The sequence below is a fragment of the Microdochium trichocladiopsis genome, assembly GCF_020744255.1.
Source record: "Microdochium trichocladiopsis strain MPI-CAGE-CH-0230 chromosome Unknown B0I36scaffold_2, whole genome shotgun sequence".
In the NCBI taxonomy this organism is placed as follows: Eukaryota; Fungi; Ascomycota; class Sordariomycetes; order Xylariales; family Microdochiaceae; genus Microdochium; species Microdochium trichocladiopsis.
This window is the reverse complement of record NW_025763545.1, coordinates 1,225,817-1,251,809: the sequence shown is the minus strand read 5'-3', so window position 1 is coordinate 1,251,809 and position 25,993 is coordinate 1,225,817. Positions and strand designations below refer to the sequence as shown.

Genomic DNA, 25,993 nt, shown 5'->3' with positions numbered 1-25,993 from the left:
CGAGCTCCAATACAGTGTGTCCACACCGTGTGGCGCAGTCGCGCGTACGTGGTTCCAGCACAGCGGGCCAGCCCAGCCCTGGAGTACCCTAACTTCGGACATCTGACCCTTGTTGGTGCAGGTGGCGGCTGCGGCCAACGGACAAGTGCCATACTTTCATGCCAACGACGTCGACAGGCGTCTCTCATTTGCAACCATCTTCACGACCTTCTTGTGTGCGGTCCTGGCTTCCTTGCAAACAATCCACATCTTCACACATCGACAAGGTCGCTCCTCGCCATGCTTGACAGCTTTGAGGTCTTCACGACCTCAGGCGTGTCCCTCTGGTCGCGCTCCTACGCCCAGGTCGACCCCTCCATCATCAATAGCTTCATCACAGACCTCTTCATCGAGGAGAAGGTCCCCACGCCTGGCACCAAGGAAACCCTCTCCGCGGCCAGCAATCCTGCCTACAGGGCCGACCAGCACACAATCAAGTGGACCTTCGTCAAGGAATTGGGCTTGATCTTCATTGTATGGTCGTCGCCCGATTCATCCAGCGCCCGTCCAGTTTACTAATATGCTCGTCGTGCGCCAGGCTGTATATCGCTCGCTATTGCATCTTTCATGGGTGGACAAACTCGTCGACAACCTCAAGACGATATTTGTCGATCTCTATGGCGATCAGCTTAAGAAGCCGCACACGACTCTCGTTCACTGCCACAAGTTCGACGAGTATTTCGACCAGCAATACAATGAGCTCGAATCAGCCAGCGTTACCAACAAGTCTTCGCAGCCTTCGGCCCTCGCGCGTTCATCCGCCGATGCCGACCTCTCTAGTGACCAGGACGAGCGAATGCTCCCCCCAGGCCTCAAGCACAGACACCCAGCGGCCAAAGCCGACCAGTCCTCCACGGCCGACTCGACCCCAATAGCGACTCCGACAACGTCGCGACCGACGACCCCAGCGAGCGCCGGCCATCTTCTTGTTGGCAAGACCGGGCCTGGCGGCAAGATGTCCAGAAGGGCACGAAAGATGCAAAACACCAGCTCCGCGCCCGCGTCGTCAGGCGACGAGGCTTCGGCTCGCAAGGGCAAGAAGGCACCTAAGAAGGGTCGCAAGTGGGATGCGGACGGATATGCCACTGAGGACGATGATACTCAGCTCGATTATTCTGCGAGCAAGGGTGCCGAGACGAATGACGACGAGGCCCAGGGCCGCTCATCTGCTGTGGAGGGCGTTGATGCGGACACTTGGGGTACCAAGACGTCCAAAGGCCAGTTCGTGCTGCGCGACCTTGGTGATGAAGTGCACTCAATTCTTAAATCGGCAGAGGAGAAGAAAGCTGCCTCAAGCACCGAGGCCAAGGGTGGGCTGATTGGAAGCGGGCTGAGCACGATTGGCGGTCTCTTTAGAAACGTGGTTGGAGGCAAGACATTGACCAAGGAGGATCTCGACAAGGCCATGAAGGGCATGGAAGACCACCTCCTACGCAAGAATGTTGCGCGTGTTGCAGCTATCCGCTTGTGTGAGGGTGTGGAAAGCGAACTCGTCGGTGTCAAGACTGGCAGTTTTGAGAGCATCAACTCTCGCATCGCGACGGCAATGGAGGCGTCGCTGACCAAGATGTTGACACCCACTGGGTCTTTGGACCTCTTGCGTGAGATTGACGCAGTCACCAGACCGACTTCCGGCCGCAATGCCAGGCCATACGTCATCTCCATCGTTGGCGTCAACGGTGTCGGCAAGTCTACGAACCTGTCTAAGATCTGTTATTTCCTCCTGCAAAACAAGTACAAGGTGCTCATTGCGGCTGGCGATACTTTCCGCTCTGGCGCTGTGGAGCAGCTCAAGGTCCACGTGCGCAATCTCAGGGAGCTGACAGAGCGCGAGGGAGGCAAGGTTGCAATCTTTGAGAAGGGCTACGGCGGAGATGCTGCCTCGGTCGCCAAGGATGCTGTCAAAGAGGCGACCAATGAGGGCTACGATGTGGTTCTCATTGATACCGCCGGGCGCCGTCACAATGACCAGCGGCTGATGTCTTCGCTTGAGAAGTTTGCGCGGTTTGCCAACCCGGACAAGATTCTCATGGTCGGTGAGGTAAGTTTTCCATGGGGATCTGCTTCCTTCTGGCGACGGACGTATGACCATGACGACTGACAAGAATGTGGTACAGGCTTTGGTGGGCACGGACTCGGTCGCGCAGGCACGCAACTTCAATGCTGCCTTTGGAGCGGGACGCAAGCTGGACGGCTTCATCATCTCAAAGTGCGACACGGTTGGGGACATGGTCGGAACGCTGGTCAGCCTGGTGCATGCTACCAACGTGCCCGTCCTCTTCGTGGGTGTCGGCCAGCACTACTCGGACATCCGCAACTTCTCAGTCAAGTGGGCAGTGGAGAAACTACTGAGCAACTCATAAGCGAGCAAGGAGATATAATACAATACAGGCCCTGCGATCTGTTCGAAATCTGCATACGTGTCTTGTATAGTTGATTGTGCAGCAATTACACATTAAATACAGGTGTGCTGGTGTTGCTGGTGGTCATCAACTGGGTCCTCGGTCGAGCGATGCCCCTCCAACTGAGGCCGAACCGAGCCAAACAGGGGTCCAGCTCTGCACGCACGTCATCGCCGCCGCCGCCTGCTGCCATGCTCTCCCCCAGTCCGTCAATTCTTGATAAGCCTCAACTCTGCGATCCGTAATCAACACACGTGTTCTTTTTCTCGTTCGCGTCTGACTTCAGGAGTAAGCGAGGCCGCTTTGGCTCCGAGTGCGTCGCGCCCTCCTCAAGCTGATTTGACTTTTGTAATCCGTACTCATTCAGCACATACCAGAAAGACAAACAAAGCACAATGGCATCTCCGATGATCAGAGCCAGTCGGATGGCCGCCGTACTGGCGGTGATCTCGAACCTGCTGGCGCAATCAATCAAGGCATACCAGCGAGGTGTAAGCTCCCCTTCTCCCACCCCAAACCCTCCAGCCAATCCACGTGGTTTTGATCACTAATCGTCTCGGGAAAAAAACAGACGCCGCTGGTAATCGACTGGGTGCCCGTCTTCCAGTTCGTCGTCTGGGCCCTGGTCAACACGCCGCCCAACTTCCTGTGGCAGGAGTTCCTCGAGTCCACGTTCCCTGCGTACCACGCCTCGCCGACGCGCGAGGCCGTCGTGTCGGCCTCGAAGCCCGGGCCGGCAGCCGACGACGCGCTCGAGGGGAATGGGGAGGCGGCGCCACCACCCAAGCTGGTCGAGCCGCGCCTGAACAAGGGCAACACGGCCATCAAGCTGCTCCTCGACCAGACGGTCGGCGCGGCCCTCAACACCATCCTCTTCAGCCTGTTCATGCACACGATCCAGGCCGCCATGCACAGGCCGCTCGGCGCGCCGCTGAGCAACCCCGACCAGAGCGTGTGGTTCCTGCTCGCCGGGCTGTTCCCCTCGCTCTTTGGCGGTGCTGGGGATAGCCTCTTGGGCAAAGTCTTGGCAGGGAAAGGAGCAGGGGGTAAAGTCAAGGCGTTCGACTACTCCCGCGTCAGCTGGCCCGTCATTTCCGCCAAGAGCAGGGCCGAGTTCGTGCCCATCATGGTGGCCGGGTGGAAGCTCTGGCCGCTCGTCAGCCTGATCAACTTCACGCTCGTGCAGACCATTGAGGGGCGGAGTCTGGTCGGCGGCCTGGCGGGTGTTGCTTGGGGTGTGTACATGAGCCTGCTGTCTTCTTCGTGAGACGCTGCTTTGTGGAGCAGAGAGGTTGTTCCTCTGACAGGTTGGCGGGTGAGGGCGCGCAGGAGGTCTATTTTGACGATTTGTTGCGGGTGGTCGGCGGATAAGTCTTGCTAATTTGACATGTTGCTATGTGCCGAGGACCGCGGAGGACCCTGTTTGAGATTATGAGGGTCAATGTTTAGAGCTGCTTTGGCTTGAGCCAGCTGCTTTGATACCCAAGTAGAAGTTTTGCCCAGCTATTAATAGAGACACTATTTACTTTCAAGACCCGATATCTTCTTCGGGAGGGCCAAATTGCCATTCTGGTCTCCAGGACACGGCTACAATTGGGAAGGATGATCTGGAGTTCCCACTCAGTTGTGAGCTGAAGCTAATCTACAACGTTCAGCACAGAACCATAGAGCCTAGAGTGCATTGCTGTCCATCAAGGCGTTCTTGAAGGAGGCAGCACTCCGGCTTCTACAACAGTCCCTACCCCCAAAATTATGCCCAATTGTACGATCAATGTGTTCCTGCTCTCTTGTGCTCTCGCGGCTGTATGTAGAGACCAGAGGAGTAGCCACCGATACACCACTTCAATTGTGGCCCGGGTCCTCCGATTGAGTGGCCACCCAGCTTGGAATCATGTTCCAATAGACTCCAAAATAGTCTTCGCCAGGAAAAGGGTCGAAGGACGTAGCAAACTGCACGTTTTTACCCTCTTCGTACTCTCCACCCTCTCCATTACCTGTGCTTGGCCGCACAAGGTCAAGCGGCTGATAATAGGGCAGCCGAGTCCTCGAGATGCTGTCGCTGTACATCTTCACGTCCCAGAAGATACGACTGTCGAAACCTGGCGTCGGCTCATCGCTGCCATCGGGGCGTGGGCCTAAGGTTGCAGTCTCCAAGCCGACACTCCATGAGCCGGCGGTGTGGTCAATGCAGATTGGGGCGCCGGTAATCTGCTTGACAAAACGTGTGCCTTGGGACATGTTCTCATACCAGCTTCGGATATCTTGTGTCAGACAGTGCATCTGGAAGACTAAAACACTGACACAGCGCGTTTCATGGAACATGTTCGACTGCTGGAAAGGGAACGGTCAAACGACTTACATCTCCGCATCCGTGGTGCCAATGAGTTTGATATGGCTGTAGATCTCGTCACCAGGAGACACTATGTTGCACAAAGACGATTATGAGCCTGGTCCGTCCCGGGGAGTGGGGAGCATAGATTCACAGTGAACTCACCAGGTCCGAAGTCCTGATCAAAGTAGAAGGGCTGGGGATCCCGAGCCCAGTAGTAGTATGGACGACGAGCAGTTCTTCCGCTGAACGTGAGCTGCCGATACATGAGTCTCTCGTCAGTGAACGGATCTTCCCAGCTTCTGTCCCCCCAAAAGATACTCACGGTGGTTTGTGTCCCAAGCGTCAAGAAGTTGCCATCGCAATCGTCGCCCTTGTCGTCTCCGTTGTCTCCACCAATCTGAATCTGCTGGTGCATCGAGATCTGGCTGTGGACGAACTGATCCGGCTCGATGGTGATGGCGCCGACATTGTACCGCGCAGAGACGTTCCGCGTAAAGGATGAAGCAGTGGCGTAGTCAAAGTCGTCATCCAGGAATGAGTGGACGATGTAGCCCGCATGATGCTTGTCAGGGAGGCGGTCGGCGGTGGCGAGCTGAATGCCGGCGGAGTGGCTGCGGTTGCTGTAGGTGCTACCTTGGAGGGTACGGTTGCTCTTAAGCACGCTCCATAGGCGAGGAGTGGCAAGGACGGAAGTGATGATGCCGCTGCCGAGAATAGCGAGGGCGATGGATAGGAAAGACTTCATCGTCGTGTGTTTTTGCAGAGACTGCCCCGTTACGTCGCCGAACTTGTGGTGCTGTCAAGGAAGCGCCTAGGCTGTCGTGATGTACGACCCTCAGACTGTTCAAATACTTGTGATGCTCAAGTGACGTCGTCCCTGGCTTTCCCCCTCGGAGTCTGTATTATGCGATGAGGAAAGTGGCTGCCCCAGGCCTTCCAAGGTTCCTTCCTCGCCTGGTTACCCCGGCAGCGATGCTGTGCCATCAGAACAATTCTCCCGCGACGTCCTCGCAACACTGGGTTCTGGCGATTCGCGGCATCTTTTGTACACAAACATACGATACACTTGCACATATTTGTACACTGCGCGCTATTCTTCCTTATTGCGGCGCAGTCCTCGAAGCGACTGAATGGCTACTCGCACCTGGCATAAGATACAACAAACACCAGCCATGTCAGTGCAGGATCACAAGGGTGACACGCCGCCATTCGCTTACTACCAGCACCGAAGCGACGTTCAAGAAGGAGGGCGCACCATTCATACCAGTCTGCACACAAGAGGAGGCCGCACTGCGATTGCCCCCGAAGCACTTGCTACCAGGACATTGGCCACTCTGTGATCTGTACATGCCGTGAATTGGTGTCCCCTAGTGGTTCTCAGAGCTCCAGGAACTGAAAGTGATCGTCTTTCCCGGACGCTGTAGTTGCTCGTAAAGCCTCCATCTCGCCATGGCTTGTTCGAGAAGGACGAGACGATGTACCACTGCCAATACGCACGGCAATCACAAAGACTGAAGTCATCACCACAGCAACATCGCTGTGATGCTACAGAGGCTGTCCGACTTCCGGAAGTGTCGATAAGCTCTACAATAGATATCGAACAACAACGTGGCTAGAGGTCGCTTGTCGAGCATAGTAAATTTCAATGATCTGAGACATTGGCGGTCTGTGCTGGATACACCAAGAATCACGAGGTCCGCGTGCTTGGACTCGGTTTTCTAAAAGGAAAATAAACAATTCTTGATTATTTCTTCTTCTCATCTGATCACCATCGGTTATCGTGACACATCACAATCTCATCTTGGATCTGGAAAGCTGGATCCATGCATCGCATGCAGCAACCGTGCGTGTGCGTTTTGCTTTTTCCGCTTCACTAGAGCATGCCGAGCATGCCAACGACAATCCAACCTGCAAGGAGAGCCCCAGCTCTCTCGGTACGATGTCATATGCCCACAGGCAAGATGCAACTGGACATGTTTTTTCTGGTGGCGTGGCCTGTCTGCGGAATGCCGAACTGTCATGCGACGACCAGGCGGACCTTGCTGATCGCCCCACAGATGACAAGCAAAAAAGTCAGCTGAAGAAAAGCATCAGAGACGACGGATTCATGCCGTGTTTGCAGCAGCCGACACGACTGGAGCCTTGGAAGATCCAAAGGAAAATGAGCAGGCGGGCACATGCAATTGGCACTCTGAAGCAGGATCGCGTTTATTATGACCCTCACGGGTGATGGTCGAACGGCATGCCCAACCGTACAAGGGTCCCTAGAAAAGGCCCGCCCGCGAGCCTGGGAGAGGACCAGGACCAGGACCGGCCGCTGGGCTTGCCACTAATATCCGCGGGCCGCTTTCAGCCAGAGGCAGCTCTCCCACCCCACAGGACTACCGAGAGCTGGGCGCCAGGCCTAATCGGGGGCGAGGCAATCTGGTGATCTGCCGGGCAGTCCAAGCTTTGGGCTTGCGGATACTAGTCACGGCTGGGCCCCCGGTGCGGAGGGCTGGTGCGGAGAGATCGCCACAATCTGGGCCAGATACCTTAGGGTACTTAGTACCTAACTGAGCGGTCGCCTGCATAGTGGTCGTCAGCTGGGACAGTGATGCATGACGGCCGCCTGCACGCTTGTTTCGCTCGGAGTGACCGCAGGGAGAGTGGGCAGGCACTGGCGTTGGAAGTCTGCCCAGGTGGAATGGGCCAGGCCGTGGACGGCGGCAGGCTCGATGCCATGAGTTTGGACAGGACATCAGCCGTAAACAATTGATTGTCGTGGTCTGGTGGCGGCACCCGACGGAAGACACTTTGACGAGGGCACCAAATTGGACAGAGACAAGGAGATGATGGACAAAAGCAACGGCAGCGACGTGGGTCCCGGCACCGCGAGGTCGGGTAACCTGGAATGGCATTTGGTCCAAGCCGTGCGTGTGTGCCGCGCGCGCGCGGGAAGGGCAGGCGCGGCTGCTCTGCTCTTTCCTCCCGAGGTCTCTTCCCAAGTGTCGCTGCTAGACTAGGGAGGAAAGAGCCAGCCACCGTCCTGCTGGCGCGAACCTACCGCCTTGCAAAGCGCCTGAGCCAGCAACCTTAATCCCCAGCGCGCTGTCGTCGCTGCATCGCGGGAGGTTCCTTCCTCGACGAGCACGCAGAGCTGCCCACTTGATCTCGAGGCAGGCAAGGCCAGGTGACGGCAGAGCCAGAGAAAGAAAGGAAGCGCTCCAAGGCTCCGGCAGGCAACGCCACCCGGGCCCCGTCGTCCTCGTCCTCCACCATCCATCGCTCTCCACCACCCCTCTTTGTATCATTGTGTGAGGTATTGTCCCTTTCGCGCTGGCCGTCATCCACTCATCAACCACCACGACCCTCAAACCCTCACCGCTGCTGCCTCGAGACTCCCTTTGGACCCCCTCCTGCCTCTGGACACATCGCACTTGGAAGCCTTCCCCCATCAGCCATTGGTCGTCTGCTGCCATCACATCCAGACTTTGTCCGGCCAAAGGCAGCCAGCGACGAGACACGACCCGACCACCGCCGCCCTACCCACCAGGTTCCGCGCCGCTCCCTTGCAACGCCCTCACATTCTCGGCGCCCGCTGCATTCCCCCCCCCTGCTGGCGGAGACACTCCGTCCGCCCTTTTGCCTATCGTCAGTGCCCCTGCGCAGCGGTCTCGACGCCCTCAGATTGGCAGCGCCCCGGGCCTCTGTAAATCCAGCGGCAGGCCCGCGGCATAAACGTGCTTGGTGCACAATATCCAACAACCCGACTTCCTGGCAACTCTCACCTCTCGGCCGTCTCAAAACGCTCGCTTGCGCCGTGGATGTTTATTCCGCACCTCACGTCATTCTCTCAAGGGTCTGCAACAGAAGTCCGCCGGGTGCGACCCCGTCCACTATCCGTGAACCGCCGATCGGGCGCTTGTCAACGACCCCAGTCACTCACTCACCTGACAGACGCTGTCTACCCTGGCTCGCACGGCATATGACTTGCCCGATATCTCCACCTGCCTCGCCCACCTTCTCCGCAGTCACACAGCGAGCCTCGACTCCGCTTATCCATGCGCCGCTCCTCTCTCGACCTCCAGCTTGACTCTTGCACACGAGGAATGATGTGCGACACTAAGTGACCTTTTCGACCTCTTCCCCTCCAGCAGACTGCCATTCTTCACCCAGTCTGGCGCGGGAAACACCATGGTGTTATTGGTGCAGACGCCCATAGTGGCGCCGCACATGGACCCATCAGCAACCGCAAATTCGCCCGAGCTGCCCGAACACGACTTCCTCCGTGAGGTTCTACAGCTCCCGAGCGGCGACTTCGAGACATATCTCGAAGGCCTACTGCAGCGAGCTACGCAACTGGGCATATCCGTCTCGCGGCCGACCTCGTCCAAATCCACAAGTAATGGAAAGCGCAATACATCCGGCGCCGACTCGAGCGTCACTATTGAATCCAACCATGTGCGGACAGTATCGACATCGTCCCAAAGTTCCTCCGATACGGTCTTGACGTCGCCCTCGGTCAAGGATGGGATCCAGGACGTCTCGGAGCGTACACTATCTCGGAGACGTTCCCAGAACCTCACCTTTGCACAGTACGAAGCCTATCTTTCTCGAGCCGATAAGGCCGTCGTGGACCAGCCAAAGTTTTTGTCATCGCCTTATATACATGAGAAGGTCCCGGCAAGCGTCTTCAGCGTGAGCACCCGAAAAAGCTACAAGAGCATTAAGCAGGGCCTCTCGAAGATAAGACGCAAGCGCAAGACAACACCGTCGCCGGAATCGATATACGTGTAAGTGTGTCGCATTTATCAGTCATGGCTCCGATCTTGCCTGACGCGGACTAATCCTCTTTCAATAGCTCCTGCAGTGCTTGTCGTGAGGATCTCAAACCGGATGAGGCGCTGGTCAAATTGCCTTGCGCTCACAGCTATTGTCCTCGCTGTCTGAGAATCATGATTAACCAAGCCACCACCGACGAGTCCAAGATGCCACCACGCTGTTGTACTCAACCGATCCCCAGCTCAATCATCAAACCACTTTTGTCTCAAGAAGATCAATCGAACTTTCTCAAAGCCGTCCTCCAGTTTAGCACGCCCTGGGAGGCCCGTGTTTTCTGTTGCAATCCTAGCTGCGGTGAATTCATTCCCCAGCGGAGCAAAATCGACCCAAGATACCCCTTTCACACAGTATGCCGAAAGTGCCGGACGAGAGTATGCGTCATGTGTAAAAGGGATGCACATCCGATAGGGCAGGACTGTCCAAGTGATTGGGAGCTTGACGCCGTCCTCAAGATGGGTGAGAAATCGGGCTGGAGGAGATGTTACAAATGCCGAACATTGGTGGAGTTGAGCCAGGGCTGCACGCACATGACTTGCCGGTGCCGCGCCGAGTTCTGCTACATATGTGGCGCAGTCTGGGATCAGGCCATTGGCTGTCCAAATTTGTGTAATGGGGAGGCGGAATTGGAGCGTCGTCGTGAGGAGGAGGAGGCTCGCTGTGCGGCTCATGCTGCTGATGAAGCCCTGAGGAAGGAGACGGAAGCACGAGAAGCCCAGGAGAGACTCGAGGCCGAGCAGCGAACTCTCGAAGATCCAGCTTGCCAGGCGCTACGCGATGACCAGGCTAAAGATCTGGAGAGATTTCGCATGTTTGAGCGAAAGTCGAGATGGCACATGTGGGCCAGACACGCGCAGCAGAAGCTGGCCCTGATCGAAAAGCAGACTTCCGCACTGGACAAGATGAAGGAGCGCCATTCGAAGACCGTGGCGACACTGGAAGATAGGCAGGTCACGGCTGAGATGGAGCTGCGGGCTACGCTCGAGCAGAGCGAACGAAACGTGCGGACCCGTCTCAAGCACATGGAGGCTTACTGCGATGGGCTCGGCCAGAATCCAGAAGCGGACATGCCTTCAAGAGTGGTGACTGAGCGGGATTTGCGCGAGCTTGCGCAGCAATACAACCTCGAAAAGAACATGAAGCAGCTTCACGAAGCCCGGATCAACGTAATGCGAGACCGACAGACCAGTGCGCTGGAAGAACTTAACGAGCGGCAGGAGATCGAAATGACGAAGCTTTTGGACAAGCACAACAAGGAGCTTGAGGCGCTCGAACTTATCTTTGCTGAGGAGGAAGAGACGGCTTCTGCAGTTTTCCTTCAACGTAGAGCTCTGCTGCAGAAACGGTGGGTTCTCTGTGCAGAGATTTTGAGAAAGGAGCTTGAGAGCGAGAAAGGAGTATCATTCGCGGCCCTGGCTAGCCCTGAGTGGCCGGTCGATGCGGAAGCTTCCGAAGACGGGCTTTCCGCCGTTGAGGAATGAACACTGCTGTCCACACCTCACCCAACCATCACCGTTCACGCAATGAGTTCTACTGGCGTGAGATTTTCCTTGGAAGTTTTGCTTCAAAGGGCCACGAGCTTTGTGCGTGGTGCATAGCACAGCGGGCGCGATTTTCCATTTCCACCATTTTGCTTGTTTTTAGACTTGAGCTGATTTTGCCACGGTACTCCTAGTTAGACCATGGGAAGGGGTTTTCGGCTAGCTCTCACGGATTTGATTGCGAGCGGTGCTTGAGCGATTGCACGTTTGTCTCATATCGCTTAATTTTTGAAGGTTGGAAGCATCAATACCCGTCTCTCGCGTTGGCGCGATCGAGAAACAGCACATCGATTACAACTTCTTTGCATTTTTTGTTGTCAGAGGGATATTATTGGGCTGCGTGGGCCGTGTTTTTGGCCCTGCGATACAGGAGTCTTGTTGTCGGGCTTAATCATCTGGTTGATTTTACAAACAGGAATATACGTCCACTGGACGCCCGCATTCACAGTTGATTGAGATTTGAGCGTGTATAGATGTCACACGAACAGTGCCTCCGGAACAGACGCCACGGGTCCTTTCCCATGATCCACCTTGTCCACAACCCTTACAGCTTCGAGGTGATTCCCAGCTCCTTCTTTGCGCGCTCTCTGAGATCCTTTCTTAGGAATTTACCAACAGCATTCTTGGGGATCTCGTCGACAAAGGCCACGCCGCCACGGAGCTGCTTGTAGGGCGCCACGCGCTCGCTGACGTAGTCCTGGATCTCCTGGGCCGAGATGTCGCTCTTGTCCACCGGCACAATGTATGCCCTTGGCAGGTCGCCGGCGGATGGGTCGGGCAGTCCAATGACGGCCGCCTCTCGGACTTTTGGGTGCTCGAACAGGATTCCCTCGAGCTCGGCGGGGGCAACTTGGAGGCCTTTGTACTTGAGAAGCTCCTAGCAAGTAAGCGGTTGGTTGACTGGTTAGTATACTTCGTTTTCGATGTCCAAAAATGTCTATTAACCAAGAAAACACATAGAAAAAAGAAAAGAAAAGAAAAAGGAAAACCATGAATAACTGGAGATCAGGCTGCGGAGATAGTATCAAAGGGCTTACTTTCTTCCTGTCCACGACGTAGAACTTGCCGTCCCTCAGCACGCCGATGTCGCCGGTGCAGAACCAGTCCCCGTGGAACGCGGCCCTGGTGGCCTCGGGATTGTCAAAGTACCCGTTCATGACGAGCGGGCTGCGCACGAGCAGCTCGCCCTCCTGGCCGGGCTCGACGTCGCGGAACCCGTCGTCCACGATCCTCAGCTCGACCCCCGGCAGCACCGCGCCGATGGACCCGGTGTCGTCCGGGTCGCCCCTGGGCTGGGCGGTGATGGCGCCGGTGGTCTCGCTGAGGCCCCACGTCTGCCCGAGCAGCTGCTCCTTGCCGCCACCGCCGCCACTGCCGCCGAGCCGGGCGTTGGCCGACTTCTGCAGGGTGCCGTCCATGGGGGCGGCGCCGGTGGCGGCTCCGACGAGGTGGGCGAAGTGGTCCGTGACGTCGGGGGACTTGCTGATGCGCAGGTAGATGGAGGGGACGGTGTAGAAGATTGTGATCTGGAACTGGCGCGCGTACCGCAGCAGGTCGGCCCAGTGGTACCGGCGCATCCAGTGCACCGTGCCGCCCGAGTACTGCGGGCCGACGAGGTAGCCCCAGAGGCCGGCGATGTGGCTGATGGGGAGGTGCGCGAGGGTGCGGTACGCCGGCGGCGGCACGTAGGCGTCGCCCTGGGTCATGAACTCGTTCATGGCCCACTCGCGGCTCTGGATCGAGGTGATGACGGTCTCGGCGACGAGGTTCCGGTGCGACAGCATCACGCCCTTGGGCAGGCCCGTCGTGCCGGACGACCAGAGGATCACGATCAGGCTGTTCTTGAGGCGGGCCGGGTCGGTGATGCGCTCCCAGGGCAGGCGCTGGGAAGGAGGGGACAGGGCGTCGACATCGCCCGCCAGGCTCTTGAGGGACCACTTGCCCGCGGTCGAGTCGAGCACGAGCACGCTCGTGCGCGGGATGCCCAGCTTGGCTGCCGCCTGGGCGGCCGTGGCGGCGTGCTCGCTGCCGCAGACGACGAGCCGGGACTTGCCCGCCCTGATCTGCCGGGCGAGCTCGTCGACGGTGGAGGAAGGGCTGGCGGCCGAGTAGACGCCGCCCGCGGCGATGACGCCGTAGAGCAGCGAGGGCACCAGGATCTGGCCGTGGCTGATGACGGTGACGACGTCCCTGTCGGGCCCCTGGCTGCCGACGGCGTAGTGCGTGCGCAGGCCGTGGGCGATGCGCTCGACGACCTCGCGCTGCTTGGCCTTGGTCAGGCTGTTGTGCGGGTTGGCCGCCTCGACGTGCAGGACCGTGTCGTCCTGGGCGAGGCTGAGCTCAGAGTCTGCAAGCAAAGATAGGGATGGATGGATGGGATGAGCAAGCTGGGTTCTCTCGTCAAGACGGCACATTTAAAGAGCAAAGGAACACGACATCCGTCGACGGAGGAAGGGGGGGGGAGAGGAGACTTGCCAAAGAGTAGCGTGCACAGGTCGATGTCTGGCAGCTCGACTTTTGAATGAGTCGGGTGCTTGTAAATGCGAGCCATTGTGCCGGATCTCCTGCGTGTGCTGGCTGCAGAAATAGCTTTTACTTGGGAGACACACACACACACACACACACACACACGAGATGTCTGATCAAGTCCAGATGTGCCGGTCAAGTCTTCCAGAGGGCCCAGGCTCTGATGTCTCTCAGTGTAGATCGCTGCCAAGGTGAGGAAACTTAACGGTGCCTAAGAGATTCAAAGCCAGACCAGGAAAAATGTGAGATTTCCCTGTTCACGTACTCACACACACAAAGGCCCAACACTCCAGCTTCAGAATTCCCGTGCGGCGACCCCGAATAAGTACGTTTGGGTGACAAACCAAGGGGGTCGCATCCTGTGAGGGGTAAAGAGATGCAAGTGATGGCATCGGGAAGGGGGTTTTCGATGGGCAGACCGAGCCGAGGGACCGGGGATCGGCCGCGCCTGCTTTTGCGGTGTCGCTCGCCGTGAAAGTGACACAAGTCGTCTTTGCTTGATCCAGCACTTTGTACAAGCAAAGACGACAGCTGGGACCAACCCATGCTGGATATCGGACGTCCAGATCGTGAAGCAAGTGAAGGATGCCATCCAGCATCCTAGTCAGCAGCCTGCATCTGTCCAACTCATCCATCATTTTATCTGTATGGTCGATTGATGTCTTCCTTCAGCGGTCCCTTGGTACACAAGCGACAAGCTCAAAACACCAACAACTCGGACCAGGGCCTCCACCCGGCGTCTCGGGGCCCAGGACGACCCCGGATTTCCACCTCCACATTCCGCCCCTCGCGGCGCCGCTAGCACATCCTGGCCAATCCATCCCCTGTTCCCCGCAGCAGCCCCACCAGTCAGCCACCAGGCCGGGGCCCCTGTTCCGCGATTTGCTTCAGCACCATCAGAGACTGCCTCAAGTGTGCGTGCTCGGCATTGTGCTCTACAAGAACACACTGCGTAGCTTATTCTGACCGACTGCACACGCTCATCAAGCAGATCAACCCAAGGCGGCCACCGGAAACAAGCTGTCCTCCTTCAAGTCTCCTTCTCACCACAACCACCACCGCCGCCACCACGAGCGCCGTTCCTCTTCCTCCAGAACTTACTCCCTGCCATCCGGCGGTCCCTCGCCACGACCCGAAGCCCGGGCTTCTGCCAGGTGCCATACGCCAGGATGTTCTTCATGTTGTCCTCGGGATCCCACTCGTGCATGTCGTCCGTCGGTTCGAGGTCAAAGTTCCAGACCATCCGCGCCATCACCAGCCTCTGCTCGACATAGCTCAGGTCTTTGCCTATGCAGCCCCGCGGGCCCATCGAGAACGGCCGGCTCGCGAGCTTCTTGTCCGTCTTGTAAGGCGCCGCCGCCGCCGCGCAGCTCTCCGGGTCCGATGTGGCGGCACTGCTGCTGTCGAGCCACCGCTCCGGGACGAAGCTGTCCGGGTCCCGGAAGTTGTCCGCGCTGTGGCTGGCGCACCATGACGAGACGGAGACTGCGGTCTGTGGGCGTCGCGAAGACGAGGAGACAAAGTGTCAGTCAAGGGGGAGGGCCTAGTGCTGCCATGTATAGATACAGACAACTCTGGAGCTCAGAGTGACAATCACACAACTTACACCACCAGGTATCTGATAACCGCCAATGACGTCCCCCTGAGGCTGGATCGTGCGGAGAAACCCGATCGGGGCGGGCGGGAACATCCTCAGGCCTTCCTCGAGGCAGGCGTTCAGGTAAGCCAGCTTGTCCATCGCCGCGAGGGTTATGTCCTCCTCGTCGGCAAATGTGCTGCGGATCTCGTCCTTGAGCTTGGCATATACTCTCGGGTGGCGCAGGAGGAAGTTTGTCAGGGCTGCCAGGGCACTGGCAGTTGTTTCACTCCCGGCGACGCTGTGACATTGCTTGTCAGCATTACCTGGGTATGTGTGAAAAGTGACTCCACCAGTTGAAGGTGGGAGTTTGGGAACATCGCAGGGCATACATGAAGAGAGCGGCATTGACAATGACCTCGTCCTGAGAAAGATCATAGTGCTCGCCCTGCTTGAGGATGTAATGGATGAAGTCCTTGCGATCGGTCTTCGTGTTTTGCATGCGTCTACAGTACCTCACGGAATTAGTCCCCGTCCTCATGTGGATACCAGCAGATCCGAGAACCTGCCTCTCCCCTGGTCAGCAGAAAAGTGACACCTACTTCATCACCTTTTTTCGGCTGTACTCGAGATGATCGCTTCTTTGCTTCTTCAGCTTGCCTTGCGACCACCGCTGGATGCTCTGCTGCAGCCACGATCCTGGGGTCGCAAATCGCCTGCTCGCCTGCTCAATAGCACCGGCCTTGACAGCACCAAGGATGAGCCCAATCCAGAAGTGGAAGTCGCCCGTCTCGAGACACCCAAAGCTCTCCCCGAAGCTCAGGTCGCCAATGATGTCAAAGGTGGCAAAGTTGTACCAGCGCACAATGTCAAACGTCTTGCCTGTATCCGCAAACTCGTGGAAGCGGGTGATGAGCCGGTCGACGAATCCTTGCACAGTCGCCTCCTGCTCCCAGAGCGCCCTTTTGGAGAAGCCGTGCGACAGCGCCTTGCGCTGCCGTGCGTGGTTCTCGCGGTCCGCCATGGATATCGTCGAGACGCCCGGGACCGAGTCCACGGCGCCCACGTGCATCGGGTCCTTCTCGAGGTCCAGACGCCCTGGTCGGTGGCCGTAGATGTCGGTCCATGCCTGCGGCGTATTGAAGGCCAGCTCGTTGGGCGAGAGACGGACAACGGGGCCGTACATGTCGTGCAACTTGCGCGTTTCCATGGGGAGACGACCACGGAGGGTCCAAAGGGCGCCAGGGAGCTGATGAGCCTGGTCAGCTTGCCCGATTCACGCTGGAGGAATTGTGCAGACATCACACGAACCCATGATATTCTGTTGAGGAGCGGCCCGGGAAAGCTCGCGAGAGGGTGAAACCACAGCCGATATACCGTCAAGCCTACCAGATATGCTGCAATGCCGATAGCGACGACAGTCCCGGCAAAGGCCAGGCGGGTAAGAATTGCGTTCAGGATCGAGTTATCCATGGCTGTCGACACTGTATGCGGTGGAAGGCTCCTGATGAGATGCTGTGATTCTGAAACCCTGGATAGCTGTCATGCTGCCTGAGCAATGAAGTTACATCTCTATTAACCTCTGAGCCTCCCCTTCTTGTGCGACAGCGAATGCTTACGTGTCAGAAGTACTCGCACCGATAGTGAGATTTTGGATCCGGCTCAAAGAACAGCAGCCGACATTGCGAGCACCCGAAGGTCCATCAGAAACTGCATCGTGAACTCTCCCCGCAATCTTCGTACACGGAGCATGTTGCTGGGCCTGTGCTGGTCCGTGGGATAACTGTAGCCGCCACACTCACGTGGGGTCGAACGTCAAGGGATATGGAGCTCAAACCTGCAGCCAAATTGGACCATGGTTTCTCGGTCGTCCCTGGGCTTTGACATGGATCTCGCAATATAGAGGACTGACAAGCCACTTGCAAGCCCCCACTGAGCGTTCCGCGCCGCCTGGCCGGGTGCTCTATGCCACATGTGAATGGAAGTCCGGTGGATCCAGTTAAGCTTACCACCGGAAGCCCGGATTGTCGGGTCGACCTTGGCACTCAGAGCAAGCATCCTCGAAACAGCACCTTGTCGTCAACTAGGGTTCCAGCCTCGAGCCGGTACTGCTAGCGGCGTTGAAAGCACGTCGTGATTCTCGTGACGCGACGGAGACCCTGCCAACGCGTTGTCGCGTGACACTAAACCTCGACTACGGGCACGGGCACAACTTCGCTACTTCAGCATCGACGTCAGGCGTTCACGAAATATCAACAATGATCACGACTTGATGCATAGCACATTGCATGATGGACAAGTTAGAAGAGTAACCACGACCGCGGTGGAACGACAGAGGCTGTCTGGGTGTTTGATCTGGAATCTGATGCAACAAATTAGTGACTGGCTTGACATGAGTTTGTTGCAGTAATGTAGAGTAAACATGGTTTCGAGTCAGAATATGTAAGAAATTAACTATCAGCTTTCTACCCGATATAGCAGCCCCGGCGAGGGCGCCATCGAAGTAGAATCAATCGCAAATTACCTCATCATGGTACGCGTGCAAAGGACGAAGAAAAAGTTCTGAAGCTTACCAGTGATGGAGCCAATTCAATCATCATGAAAGATGAAGCTCAAGAATCCGCTGCTGAGGCAAGACCGCAGACACGCTTTCCGCATCTTGGCCGTCTGCTGTGCTGTTGCTGCAGAAGAGATGTGAGTCGTTCAAGCAGAGAAAAAATTTGGCTGCGCGCCTCTAAATAGTCCTTCCGCTGATTGGGCCTTATCGCAGGGTGCGATTGGACCAGTATGCACAGGCACGCGCTAGTCCTCTTCTGGAACCAAGCCACTTTCTTGCGGCGGCGGCCGAGCGAGCCACACAAGTTTCCAGCTGGGCCGGGCTCCAAAATTTTCTGGGTCAATTAGGGCACGGCAATCGCACAATCTGTGCCCAGCCGAAAAACCTGGCTCATTGCGCAAAGCGAGACTTCGAGATAGGCTCAACCTTGGAGAACCACACGCCAAACGACCGACAACAACACCCACCCCCGGCATCACCAATCAGTGAGTTGTCCTCTCCCTCGCAAGCACAGCCAGCCCGCTCGATCCTCGATTTTTCCGATTTCGACGACCCTCCCGCATCGTCACCGCCCGCCGCTGCCGCAAATTCGCACGATCCGCCACTAGGCTTTTGCGACATTCTTTGCTGATACGGCATCTTTCTCTCTATAGCACATCGACAAAATGGGCGACGCTACCGTTGAGTCTCCTTCGTGGCGCCTGGTCGAGGTCGGCCGCGTCGTTCTCGTCCAGGACAACGGCCCCTACACCGGCAGAATCGCCACCATTGTCGAGATCATCGACCACAAGCGCGTACGTCTCACCACTACCTGAAGTTCGGACATTCGCCAATCTGGAGGGGGGGGATTACGTAGAGATCTCGAGGGCAACACGGAGGAGAAATGTCAAGGCCGGAGCGCCCTCGGATCTCTCGACATCCCACCACTGCAGTCCGACGAAGGGATCGTCTTAAAGTTGGAACTCGAGATTGACAATTTGGGTACTACAGGTTCTGATCGACGGCCCCTCATCTGACGCCAAGCTTGTCGTCCCCAGACAAGCCATCGCCCTCGCCAACGTCCTGTTGGCCCCCATCAAGGTCGACAAGCTGCCCCGCGCTGCCCGCACCGGCACCGTCAAGAAGGCTTGGGAGAACGCTGGCATCGACGCCAAGTGGAAGGAGAGCTCGTGGGCCAAGCGGAAGGAGCAGGGCGAGCGCAGACGGGCCCTGACCGACTTTGAGCGCTTCAAGGTCCTCAGACTCAAGAAGCAGAGGCGGTTCGAGGAGCGCAAGGCTCTGGCCAAGGTCAAGGCCTCTGCTTAAGTGTTTTCTGGATGCGATTCCCGGCGGCGGTGTTTAAAAATGGGACGGGCAATCTTGAGACGAACTACGAAAGTATAGACGGGAGGCGGAAGCCGGCGATCGTCTGTATCCTCGCACAGTCATATCACACGGACTGCGAGGAGACAAAACAAACGGATCTGGTCTTGCATGAAAGCATTTCGGCATGGGGTTCTTTGCTACTTCGCGTCTCGGAGAGACCTGTATGTCACACGATAAAACTCGATTGTGACCGGCGTCAATGAACATGGAAATTCATCAAACAATAACCATCAACACGATATACCAGGGGTCTTGGAGCATTATGAACAGTCTTTGCATCATGCTTCCAAGGTTCATTAGAACGGATGTCCAGTGACGTGATGGTGTGGGTTCTGTTCACGCACTGAAGGGTCGCCTCACGACAGGGGACCATAGTCGCGGATTGTATGTGACTTTGCCTGTGAATATGGTGTTTCACGATCGACTTTCACGATTGTTGCAAACAGAACATCGCTCGACAGATCAGGCCTTATCTCTGTCTCGGACCCAGTTGATGGCCAGGCGTTTCGTGATTAATGGCTTCAACACTTTTGGAACTATGGCACAACTCCTGTTCGTCATCCTGAAAATACCTCTCGTCCTGGCCGTGTTTGAGTAAAAGGCCTAGAACAAAATGTGCCCGAGTGCTTCCTTTGAGAACAAGATAACCTCAACGACCACTTCTTCATTTACCCAAAGCATCTGCAACGTCCAAATGCCGCCGCTTCTACACCATCCTCATGTGGGGTCGCTCAGCTTCCCAATCGGGATTAGCGCGGGCACACGGGAAAACCTGGCACGAAATTGAATTGCAGCTTGCTGTGGGCGGAGGGCGGCAGCACCGTTGCCAGACACAGTCGATTTGACGATACCTCGACGACAGATCCCCAATTCGCCCTTGACAACCGACGAAAACACCTTCTTTGTACACTGTGAGTTCCTACGAAACTTATTCTCTGCGAAAATATGGACAATTCTCTTCGTGGACGAGCTGCCCGCAGCACCGAATCGAGCCCGCCCGCTGGAGATGGAGGGATGGGCTGAATGGCCAAGATTCGGGTGCCCAGGGCGTCGCTGAGCTATTATGCAGGAATTGGTCGGCACGACGAATTGTAGCTAATTCATTCTTCTTCGACTCGTTCAGCAAGACCACCCCCAAAAAACATCCACCATGGCCGACCCCCGCGTTGAGGAGCTCTCCGACGAGGAGCCCAAGAAGACCGTCGTTGAGGAGCACGACGACGACAGCTCCGACTCCGAGGTTGAGGCTGGCCCTTCCGGCTCTTCCACCGTCATCCACTCTCGCAACGAGAAGAAGGCTCGCAAGGCCATCGAGAAGCTGCACCTCCAGCGCATCCCTGGCATCACCCGTGTCACCCTCCGCCGGCCGAAGAACGTGAGTAGAATCTGAGGGGAAATTGAAAGTGGAAGTGGCCGTCTTGCTCCAACGAAGGATACGGCATTTCGTTTTGGGGGATTGGCAAGAGAGTGGACAGCGTATTTCTGGCAATCTCCGCGACACTGGTGCTAATGGTGGTGCCCGTGGTACAGATTCTCTTCGTCATCAACAGCCCCGAGGTCTACAAGTCCCCCAACTCCAACACCTACATGTGAGTCTGTCCACAACAGCCATTCGCGGTTTCTCCTACCGCGCCCCGAGCCTTACTGACACGCCAACAGCGTCTTCGGTGAGGCCAAGATTGAGGACCTGAACTCCGCCGCCCAGCAGGCTGCTGCTCAGCAGCTCGCCGCTGCCGGTGCCGAGCACGACCACTCTGGCCACGACCACAGCCACGACCACGCTGGCGAGGCCGCCGAGGGTGCTGATGCCAAGAAGGCTGACGAGGACGAGGACGATGATGAGGAGGTCGATGCTGAGGGACTCGAGGATAAGGACATCGAGCTCGTCATGACCCAGGCTGGTGTCTCTCGCAGCAAGGCCGTCAAGGCTCTGAAAGAGAACGACAACGACATAGTCAACTCCATCATGGCTTTGAGCGTGTAAGCGTTGCTGTGATAGGGGCGGGCAGGGGACGAGTGACTGGTCCCATCGAGCGCGTCGTCAAAACCCAGGCTGTATGGTCAAGAAGATCGGAGGTGATTTGTTCGATCGCTAATCTGAGCCTGGGAAGGCCAATCTCGCGGCCGGTTTACCAAAAAGCAAATACAAAAGCTGCCCCATAGTGGGATTGTGCAACTAGCCAGGACCTTCCATGCGAAAGTAGTGTTGTGTTCGGCGTATGTGACTTGACATCTCTAAGCTTTTGTGGACAATGGAAATGAAACTGCTTCCCATGATCATTGCTGGCAGCGATAATCGATGATACCTAGAAAGTACATCGTGGTGATTGCGCGCCTGGCATGACGCAAGTTGGTGCATGTCCTGAATGAAGCGTAGGGCACAACGCGGCCTCTTGGGCGGGAGTCAGTGCTCTAGGCGAGCTACCTGTCCTTCTCTGAAAGCATGTCCTTTTTCTGCATGCATACTTCCAATGCGCTCGACGCGATGCAGTATGATTTAGTAAAGCTTGCATCGCAATATCACAGCGAGTATCAAAGCTGGCCGTGCGTCCTCATAGCTGTCGCGGGGCATGGTTGTTCTGTGCTGACTAAGAGGCTTCGCTGGGTGTTGGCAGGGACTGCGCAGCCGCACGCCCGGCGAAGTGACCGCATTGCACGTGACTTGGCTCACCGGATTTGCTAGCGCACCCTCCGCCGAGAACTCCCGCAAAGGCAAAGCAACCTTTGCTCCGAATTGCTTCACGAACTCCACTCCTTTCCAACGCATCCAAATCGCGAAAAATGGCTGCTGTAAGTTGATCCTCATCATCAATTGACTGGGAAACCCGGGCGACAGGCATATAGTCGCGCAGACCGTCCCGGAAGCGCCCGCCGACCGACCCAACGCCCAATACTTCAATTGCCCTGCCCGAGGCCAATGAGCTAATTTCCTGATGCCATCGGACCTGTAGCCTGCGAAAAGCGCCGCCCTCAAGCTCGACTGGACCAAGGTCATCTCGTCGCTCGGCCTCCGCGGCCAGACGGTTGCCTCCCTCCAGGCCTTCAAGCAGCGCAACGAGAATGCCCGCCGCAAGGTCCAGCTCCTGAGCGAGCAGCCCACCACCGTCGACTTTGCCCACTACCGCTCGATCCTCAAGAACACCGCCATCGTCGACGAGATTGAGAAGCGCTTCAAGGAGTTCCAGCCCGCGACCTACGATGTCTCTCGCCAGCTCAAGGCTATTGATGCTTTCGAGGTGCAGGCTATCAAGAACGCCGAGGAGACCAAGAACAAGGTCGACCTTGAACTGAAGGACCTTGAGGCCACCCTCAAGAACATTGAGACTGCCAGGCCTTTCGACGAGCTCACCGTTGTACGTAATGCGCGAATGCAGTACTGCCCTGGACTGGAGGATGTCTCTGCGGACATACCCGGATGTGGGGGAGTGAATACGCGAACAAGTGCTGACCACACCACCACTCACAGGACGAGGTTGCTGCTGCGGAGCCCTCCATCGACGAGAAGACCGCCAAGCTCGTTTCCAAGGGCCGCTGGAACGTTCCCGGCTACAAGGTACGTTGTGATCCTGTTGCTAGAAGCAGCAAACATGTTGGTGAGAAATACAACGACACTAATTCTCTGGTGTGTAGGAAAAATTCGGCGATCTTTCCGTACTATAGAAAGCGATGTGACCTCAGAACCAGAAGACACGACGTCGTCCTTTCCCATGTGTACTCTAGCATTGTAGATAACAAATTTGAGAGCAAGGTGGTTGGCGGAATGGAGACGTACGGTAATACATCTGGATGCAACCAATTCATGCCGATTCGTGTCCGCTTGCACTGGGGCGCACCAAACCCAGCCGAACTTGCGTGCCGTCCCTGCTGTACTACCCGAGACGCCTGCCGTAGACCGCAACTTGTGGTTACAGGTGCTTGACACCGGACAGCTTGCGGCCCGGTGACGCTACCAGCGGAGATGCATAAGCGGCTGAACGTGCTTGCGATGGTCTTGCGCAAAAGAGCCCTGGAGGTCTCTGCGCACGAGGGACGCACATTGTGCGTTTCGGCTTCGACCACGGCATGCACGACGAGGGAAGGAGGTGTTCTTGTTCGCTGAGGTTCAACACAGAAGGTTACACGCATGATGCATCGTCTTGGGGAGGTGTCGTCGGCAGCGCAGCCACCAACGCAGTAAAGAACAATGTAGCACTGCTGCGCCATTAAGCCCCAACGATCTACGCTAGAGAGCGGAGCCGAGGGCCAGCGAGCTGTCAGTTAGCCCTGTGGCCAACAACCATGGGGCGCTATGCCGACGTTAAGGCCAACAAGCAGCCCGCTTGGGAGACTGGATCTGTGCTCTGGGCGAGTGGGCTGGCTGGGAGGGCTGGTCCTGCTGTCGAAAAAGGTGCCCTGTAAATGGGGCCCCATTTTGGGGGATGATGCGCCTGGAACTTTTGCTGCTCCAGGGCTGCACTAGCGGGGCCCTGGGACCGGAAACTGCTAGCCAGGGCCACTGGGGACCCTCTGCACCGGCCAACCAGAGCCCGCTAACAGGCGAGGGGACTTTTACACAGCAACTCTGCGCACCAACAAATGCCGGCGGCAAGCACCACTTGATCCAGCTGCATGTCTGGAGAGGCGGATACGTCGTCTCGTCGTGAGCTGAAGTGGCTCTTTTGCTCGGGGGGTGGCAGATCAAGGCACACGTGCCTCATCTTATTAGCCACGCAACCGAGCGACATCGTACCTTGCTGCTTCTTTCCCTCATTAATCATGCCCGTCCCAGCTTGCGATGAGGCGAGGATGTGCCGCCTGGATGCCCGCTCGGTCCTCCTTGTCTGTCGCGGTTCCAATGTTGGTCCGGGAGGTTGACTCGATTCCACCCAGCGAGTATTACTGGCAACCAACAAGACGACAAGTGACAATATATCAACATACTGGCCCCCCGTAGCCAAACCGAGGATAGGACATCTGGCTGTACGGACCACTCTACTAGGAGACCACGGACATCACCACCACCACCATAGGACCCCAGGACCCCTTCCCTTGGACTTGGGCACATCGCTACCTTGGTCTGTCGTCACAACTCCTCAGATGTGGCACAGGTGGACGACAGGACAATGGACAGACTCTCACCCGAGATGCTGCACATGGTGTGCAGCTACTTGAGCAGTGGCGATGTCTGCAATCTCCGCCTGGTCAACCGGGTCTTTGCACAGCTGGGCGAATGCTACCTCGTTCCGGACCTTCGCTTCTACCTCCACAGCCAGGAACTGCGGCGCCTTCGAGGTATCGCCGGCCACAAGGGCGTGGCCAAACATGTCAAGTCACTGACATACTCCTGCGACCTGCTAGACGCCCAGGACCGCCAGCATCTTGTGTCCTTTGCCTGGAGCTATGCAGCAACCCACTGCGCCGGACGGGTCCGCGACCTGTACGAGGGTACCGAGCTCAAAAAGTTCGTCATGGACCTCTTCAGAGCCTATGAGGCGGACGTGCAGGCACAGGAGGACATCATCAGAAAAGGAGCCGACGTCGACTGTCTCAGAGAGGTGCTGCCCAGCTTCACCAACATTCGGCGCATCGCAATCCATGCAAACCTTTTCCCTGCCGACTCATACCAGGATCCTACGGCACAATCCCAGCTCACGAGAAAGAGCAAGAAGCTCGCCATCGAGCAGCTTGGTGGACACTTCATGGACCATCTCCACCCCTTGGGCTGCCGCCACCTGGAGAGCGTCTTGACAGGCCTCACGGACGCGCACACAACAAGCCTCCGAAGCTTTTACGCAGGATCTTTGAGCTGGCGGTTCTTTGACAGAGATGCGGCCGAAGTCGTCCGGCTTCTCAAACCTCTTCGCAACATCCAGCACCTCGAGCTCGTCATCGAGGCCGCCCTGGACCCACACTACAGCCTTCGGGAGAGTGTTGCACAGTGTCGAAGGACCATGGGCTCGCGACGCGGCCACCCGCTGCGGGAGGCCCTCAAGTCCATGCCGCGCCTGATGACACTCAAGATCAGCTTTGCCCATTCACGGTCCGGCGACATGGACTCCCCGTGGTTTGCCGCCGATCTTGCCGACGTCATCGAGCCGGGCCACTCCTGGGCAAACCTGCGCGAGCTCTACCTGCAAGGCATAGATACCACACGGCAGGTGCTCATGGACACAATACGACAACACAATGGCAGGCTGCAGAAGCTGAGCCTGGAAGACATCGGCCTTAGGAACACATCGTGGCACAAGCTTGTGCCGGATATACGACAGCAAATACACCTGCAAGACTTCTCAGTGTCGGGTGTGCTGATGGGCCAGGCCGAGGGAGACAGCAGCAGTATGGACTCGAGCCTGCGCACCACGTCAGCGGTGGAGCAGCTGCCGACTGAGTGTTGGACTTTGCCCAGAGAGGAGGACAAATATGTAGACTATTCCTTGCTGGTCCTCAAGGAGTCGATCAACGACTACTGCCGCCTTGGAGGACAACAGTACCCCGGCGAATGCCCGCTTACAATGGCACCGACGATAGCAACGACAGCACAAGTCACCACCGGCGCCACCACGGCAGCCACAGCAGCAGCAACAACAACGACAAACACGACAGCAATAAGGCATCCTCTCGATATGCCTCCCACCCGACATTTGGTAGGGAAAGAAATCCTAGTATGATCAATGTAGAACCCATAATCATAAAAAAATTGCAAATGTACATTATAAGCATGAATGCATGCATGGAGAGGTCGAGACCTATTTGGTGTGCTTGAACACGTGATGTGCAACCCGACACGAATTTGACCCAGACAGCCGGGATGACTGCTCCCGCGACCCCAAGATGCCAGCGCGCACCAGAAGCAAA

The 25,993-nt window shown here is 57.0% G+C and overlaps 10 protein-coding genes across 10 annotated transcripts; 7 read left to right on the top strand and 3 right to left on the bottom strand.

Annotated features, from left to right (window-relative positions):
* The first annotated feature begins 147 nt into the window (after window positions 1-147).
* B0I36DRAFT_314054 (signal recognition particle, alpha subunit, N-terminal-domain-containing protein) lies at window positions 148-2,454 on the top strand. The gene is made up of 3 exons (XM_046152702.1): window positions 148-513; window positions 578-2,080; window positions 2,157-2,454. Exons 1-3 carry the CDS (start codon window positions 280-282, stop codon window positions 2,400-2,402), a joined length of 1,983 nt encoding a protein of 660 aa, XP_046016555.1. The 5' UTR covers window positions 148-279; the 3' UTR covers window positions 2,403-2,454.
* A 103-nt stretch (window positions 2,455-2,557) lies between these two features.
* On the top strand, window positions 2,558-3,973 carry B0I36DRAFT_314051 (uncharacterized protein). Its single transcript, XM_046152701.1, has 2 exons — window positions 2,558-2,932; window positions 3,013-3,973. Exons 1-2 carry the CDS (start codon window positions 2,837-2,839, stop codon window positions 3,706-3,708), a joined length of 792 nt encoding a protein of 263 aa, XP_046016554.1. The 5' UTR covers window positions 2,558-2,836; the 3' UTR covers window positions 3,709-3,973.
* Window positions 3,974-4,283: 310 nt separating this feature from the next.
* On the bottom strand, window positions 4,284-5,518 carry B0I36DRAFT_345546 (uncharacterized protein; the record flags this gene model as incomplete). Its single annotated transcript, XM_046156368.1, has 3 exons — window positions 4,284-4,737; window positions 4,801-4,861; window positions 4,936-5,518. The coding sequence occupies 3 exons, from the start codon at window positions 5,516-5,518 to the stop codon at window positions 4,284-4,286; spliced, it is 1,098 nt and encodes a 365-aa protein (XP_046016553.1).
* A 3,074-nt stretch (window positions 5,519-8,592) lies between these two features.
* Window positions 8,593-11,405, top strand: B0I36DRAFT_66070 (uncharacterized protein). The gene is made up of 2 exons (XM_046163176.1): window positions 8,593-9,548; window positions 9,617-11,405. Exons 1-2 carry the CDS (start codon window positions 8,950-8,952, stop codon window positions 11,073-11,075), a joined length of 2,058 nt encoding a protein of 685 aa, XP_046016552.1. The 5' UTR covers window positions 8,593-8,949; the 3' UTR covers window positions 11,076-11,405.
* On the bottom strand, window positions 11,342-13,695 carry B0I36DRAFT_402954 (uncharacterized protein). Its single transcript, XM_046161740.1, has 3 exons — window positions 13,607-13,695; window positions 12,173-13,469; window positions 11,342-12,012 (listed from the first exon to the last, which is right to left on the bottom strand). The coding sequence occupies exons 1-3, from the start codon at window positions 13,684-13,686 to the stop codon at window positions 11,680-11,682; spliced, it is 1,710 nt and encodes a 569-aa protein (XP_046016551.1). The 5' UTR covers window positions 13,687-13,695; the 3' UTR covers window positions 11,342-11,679.
* Window positions 13,696-14,276: 581 nt separating this feature from the next.
* Window positions 14,277-17,127, bottom strand: B0I36DRAFT_314043 (cytochrome P450). Its single transcript, XM_046152700.1, has 6 exons — window positions 16,857-17,127; window positions 16,549-16,788; window positions 15,840-16,486; window positions 15,630-15,743; window positions 15,268-15,538; window positions 14,277-15,153 (listed from the first exon to the last, which is right to left on the bottom strand). The coding sequence occupies exons 2-6, from the start codon at window positions 16,708-16,710 to the stop codon at window positions 14,692-14,694; spliced, it is 1,656 nt and encodes a 551-aa protein (XP_046016550.1). The 5' UTR covers window positions 16,711-16,788; window positions 16,857-17,127; the 3' UTR covers window positions 14,277-14,691.
* Window positions 17,128-18,459: 1,332 nt separating this feature from the next.
* B0I36DRAFT_237558 (ribosomal protein L14) lies at window positions 18,460-19,099 on the top strand (the record flags this gene model as incomplete). The annotated part of the gene is made up of 2 exons (XM_046149543.1): window positions 18,460-18,588; window positions 18,785-19,099. 2 exons carry the CDS (start codon window positions 18,460-18,462, stop codon window positions 19,097-19,099), a joined length of 444 nt encoding a protein of 147 aa, XP_046016549.1.
* Window positions 19,100-19,972: 873 nt separating this feature from the next.
* B0I36DRAFT_65942 (NAC domain-containing protein) lies at window positions 19,973-21,373 on the top strand. Its single transcript, XM_046163174.1, has 5 exons — window positions 19,973-20,070; window positions 20,287-20,534; window positions 20,690-20,748; window positions 20,819-20,939; window positions 20,976-21,373. Exons 2-5 carry the CDS (start codon window positions 20,310-20,312, stop codon window positions 21,141-21,143), a joined length of 573 nt encoding a protein of 190 aa, XP_046016548.1. The 5' UTR covers window positions 19,973-20,070; window positions 20,287-20,309; the 3' UTR covers window positions 21,144-21,373.
* Window positions 21,374-21,840: 467 nt separating this feature from the next.
* Window positions 21,841-23,314, top strand: B0I36DRAFT_314026 (uncharacterized protein). The gene is made up of 4 exons (XM_046152699.1): window positions 21,841-21,949; window positions 22,111-22,512; window positions 22,626-22,712; window positions 22,790-23,314. Exons 1-4 carry the CDS (start codon window positions 21,941-21,943, stop codon window positions 22,817-22,819), a joined length of 528 nt encoding a protein of 175 aa, XP_046016547.1. The 5' UTR covers window positions 21,841-21,940; the 3' UTR covers window positions 22,820-23,314.
* A 947-nt stretch (window positions 23,315-24,261) lies between these two features.
* Window positions 24,262-25,806, top strand: B0I36DRAFT_345541 (uncharacterized protein; the record flags this gene model as incomplete). Its single annotated transcript, XM_046156367.1, has 1 exon — window positions 24,262-25,806. One exon carries the CDS (start codon window positions 24,262-24,264, stop codon window positions 25,804-25,806), a length of 1,545 nt encoding a protein of 514 aa, XP_046016546.1.
* Window positions 25,807-25,993: the final 187 nt, after the last annotated feature.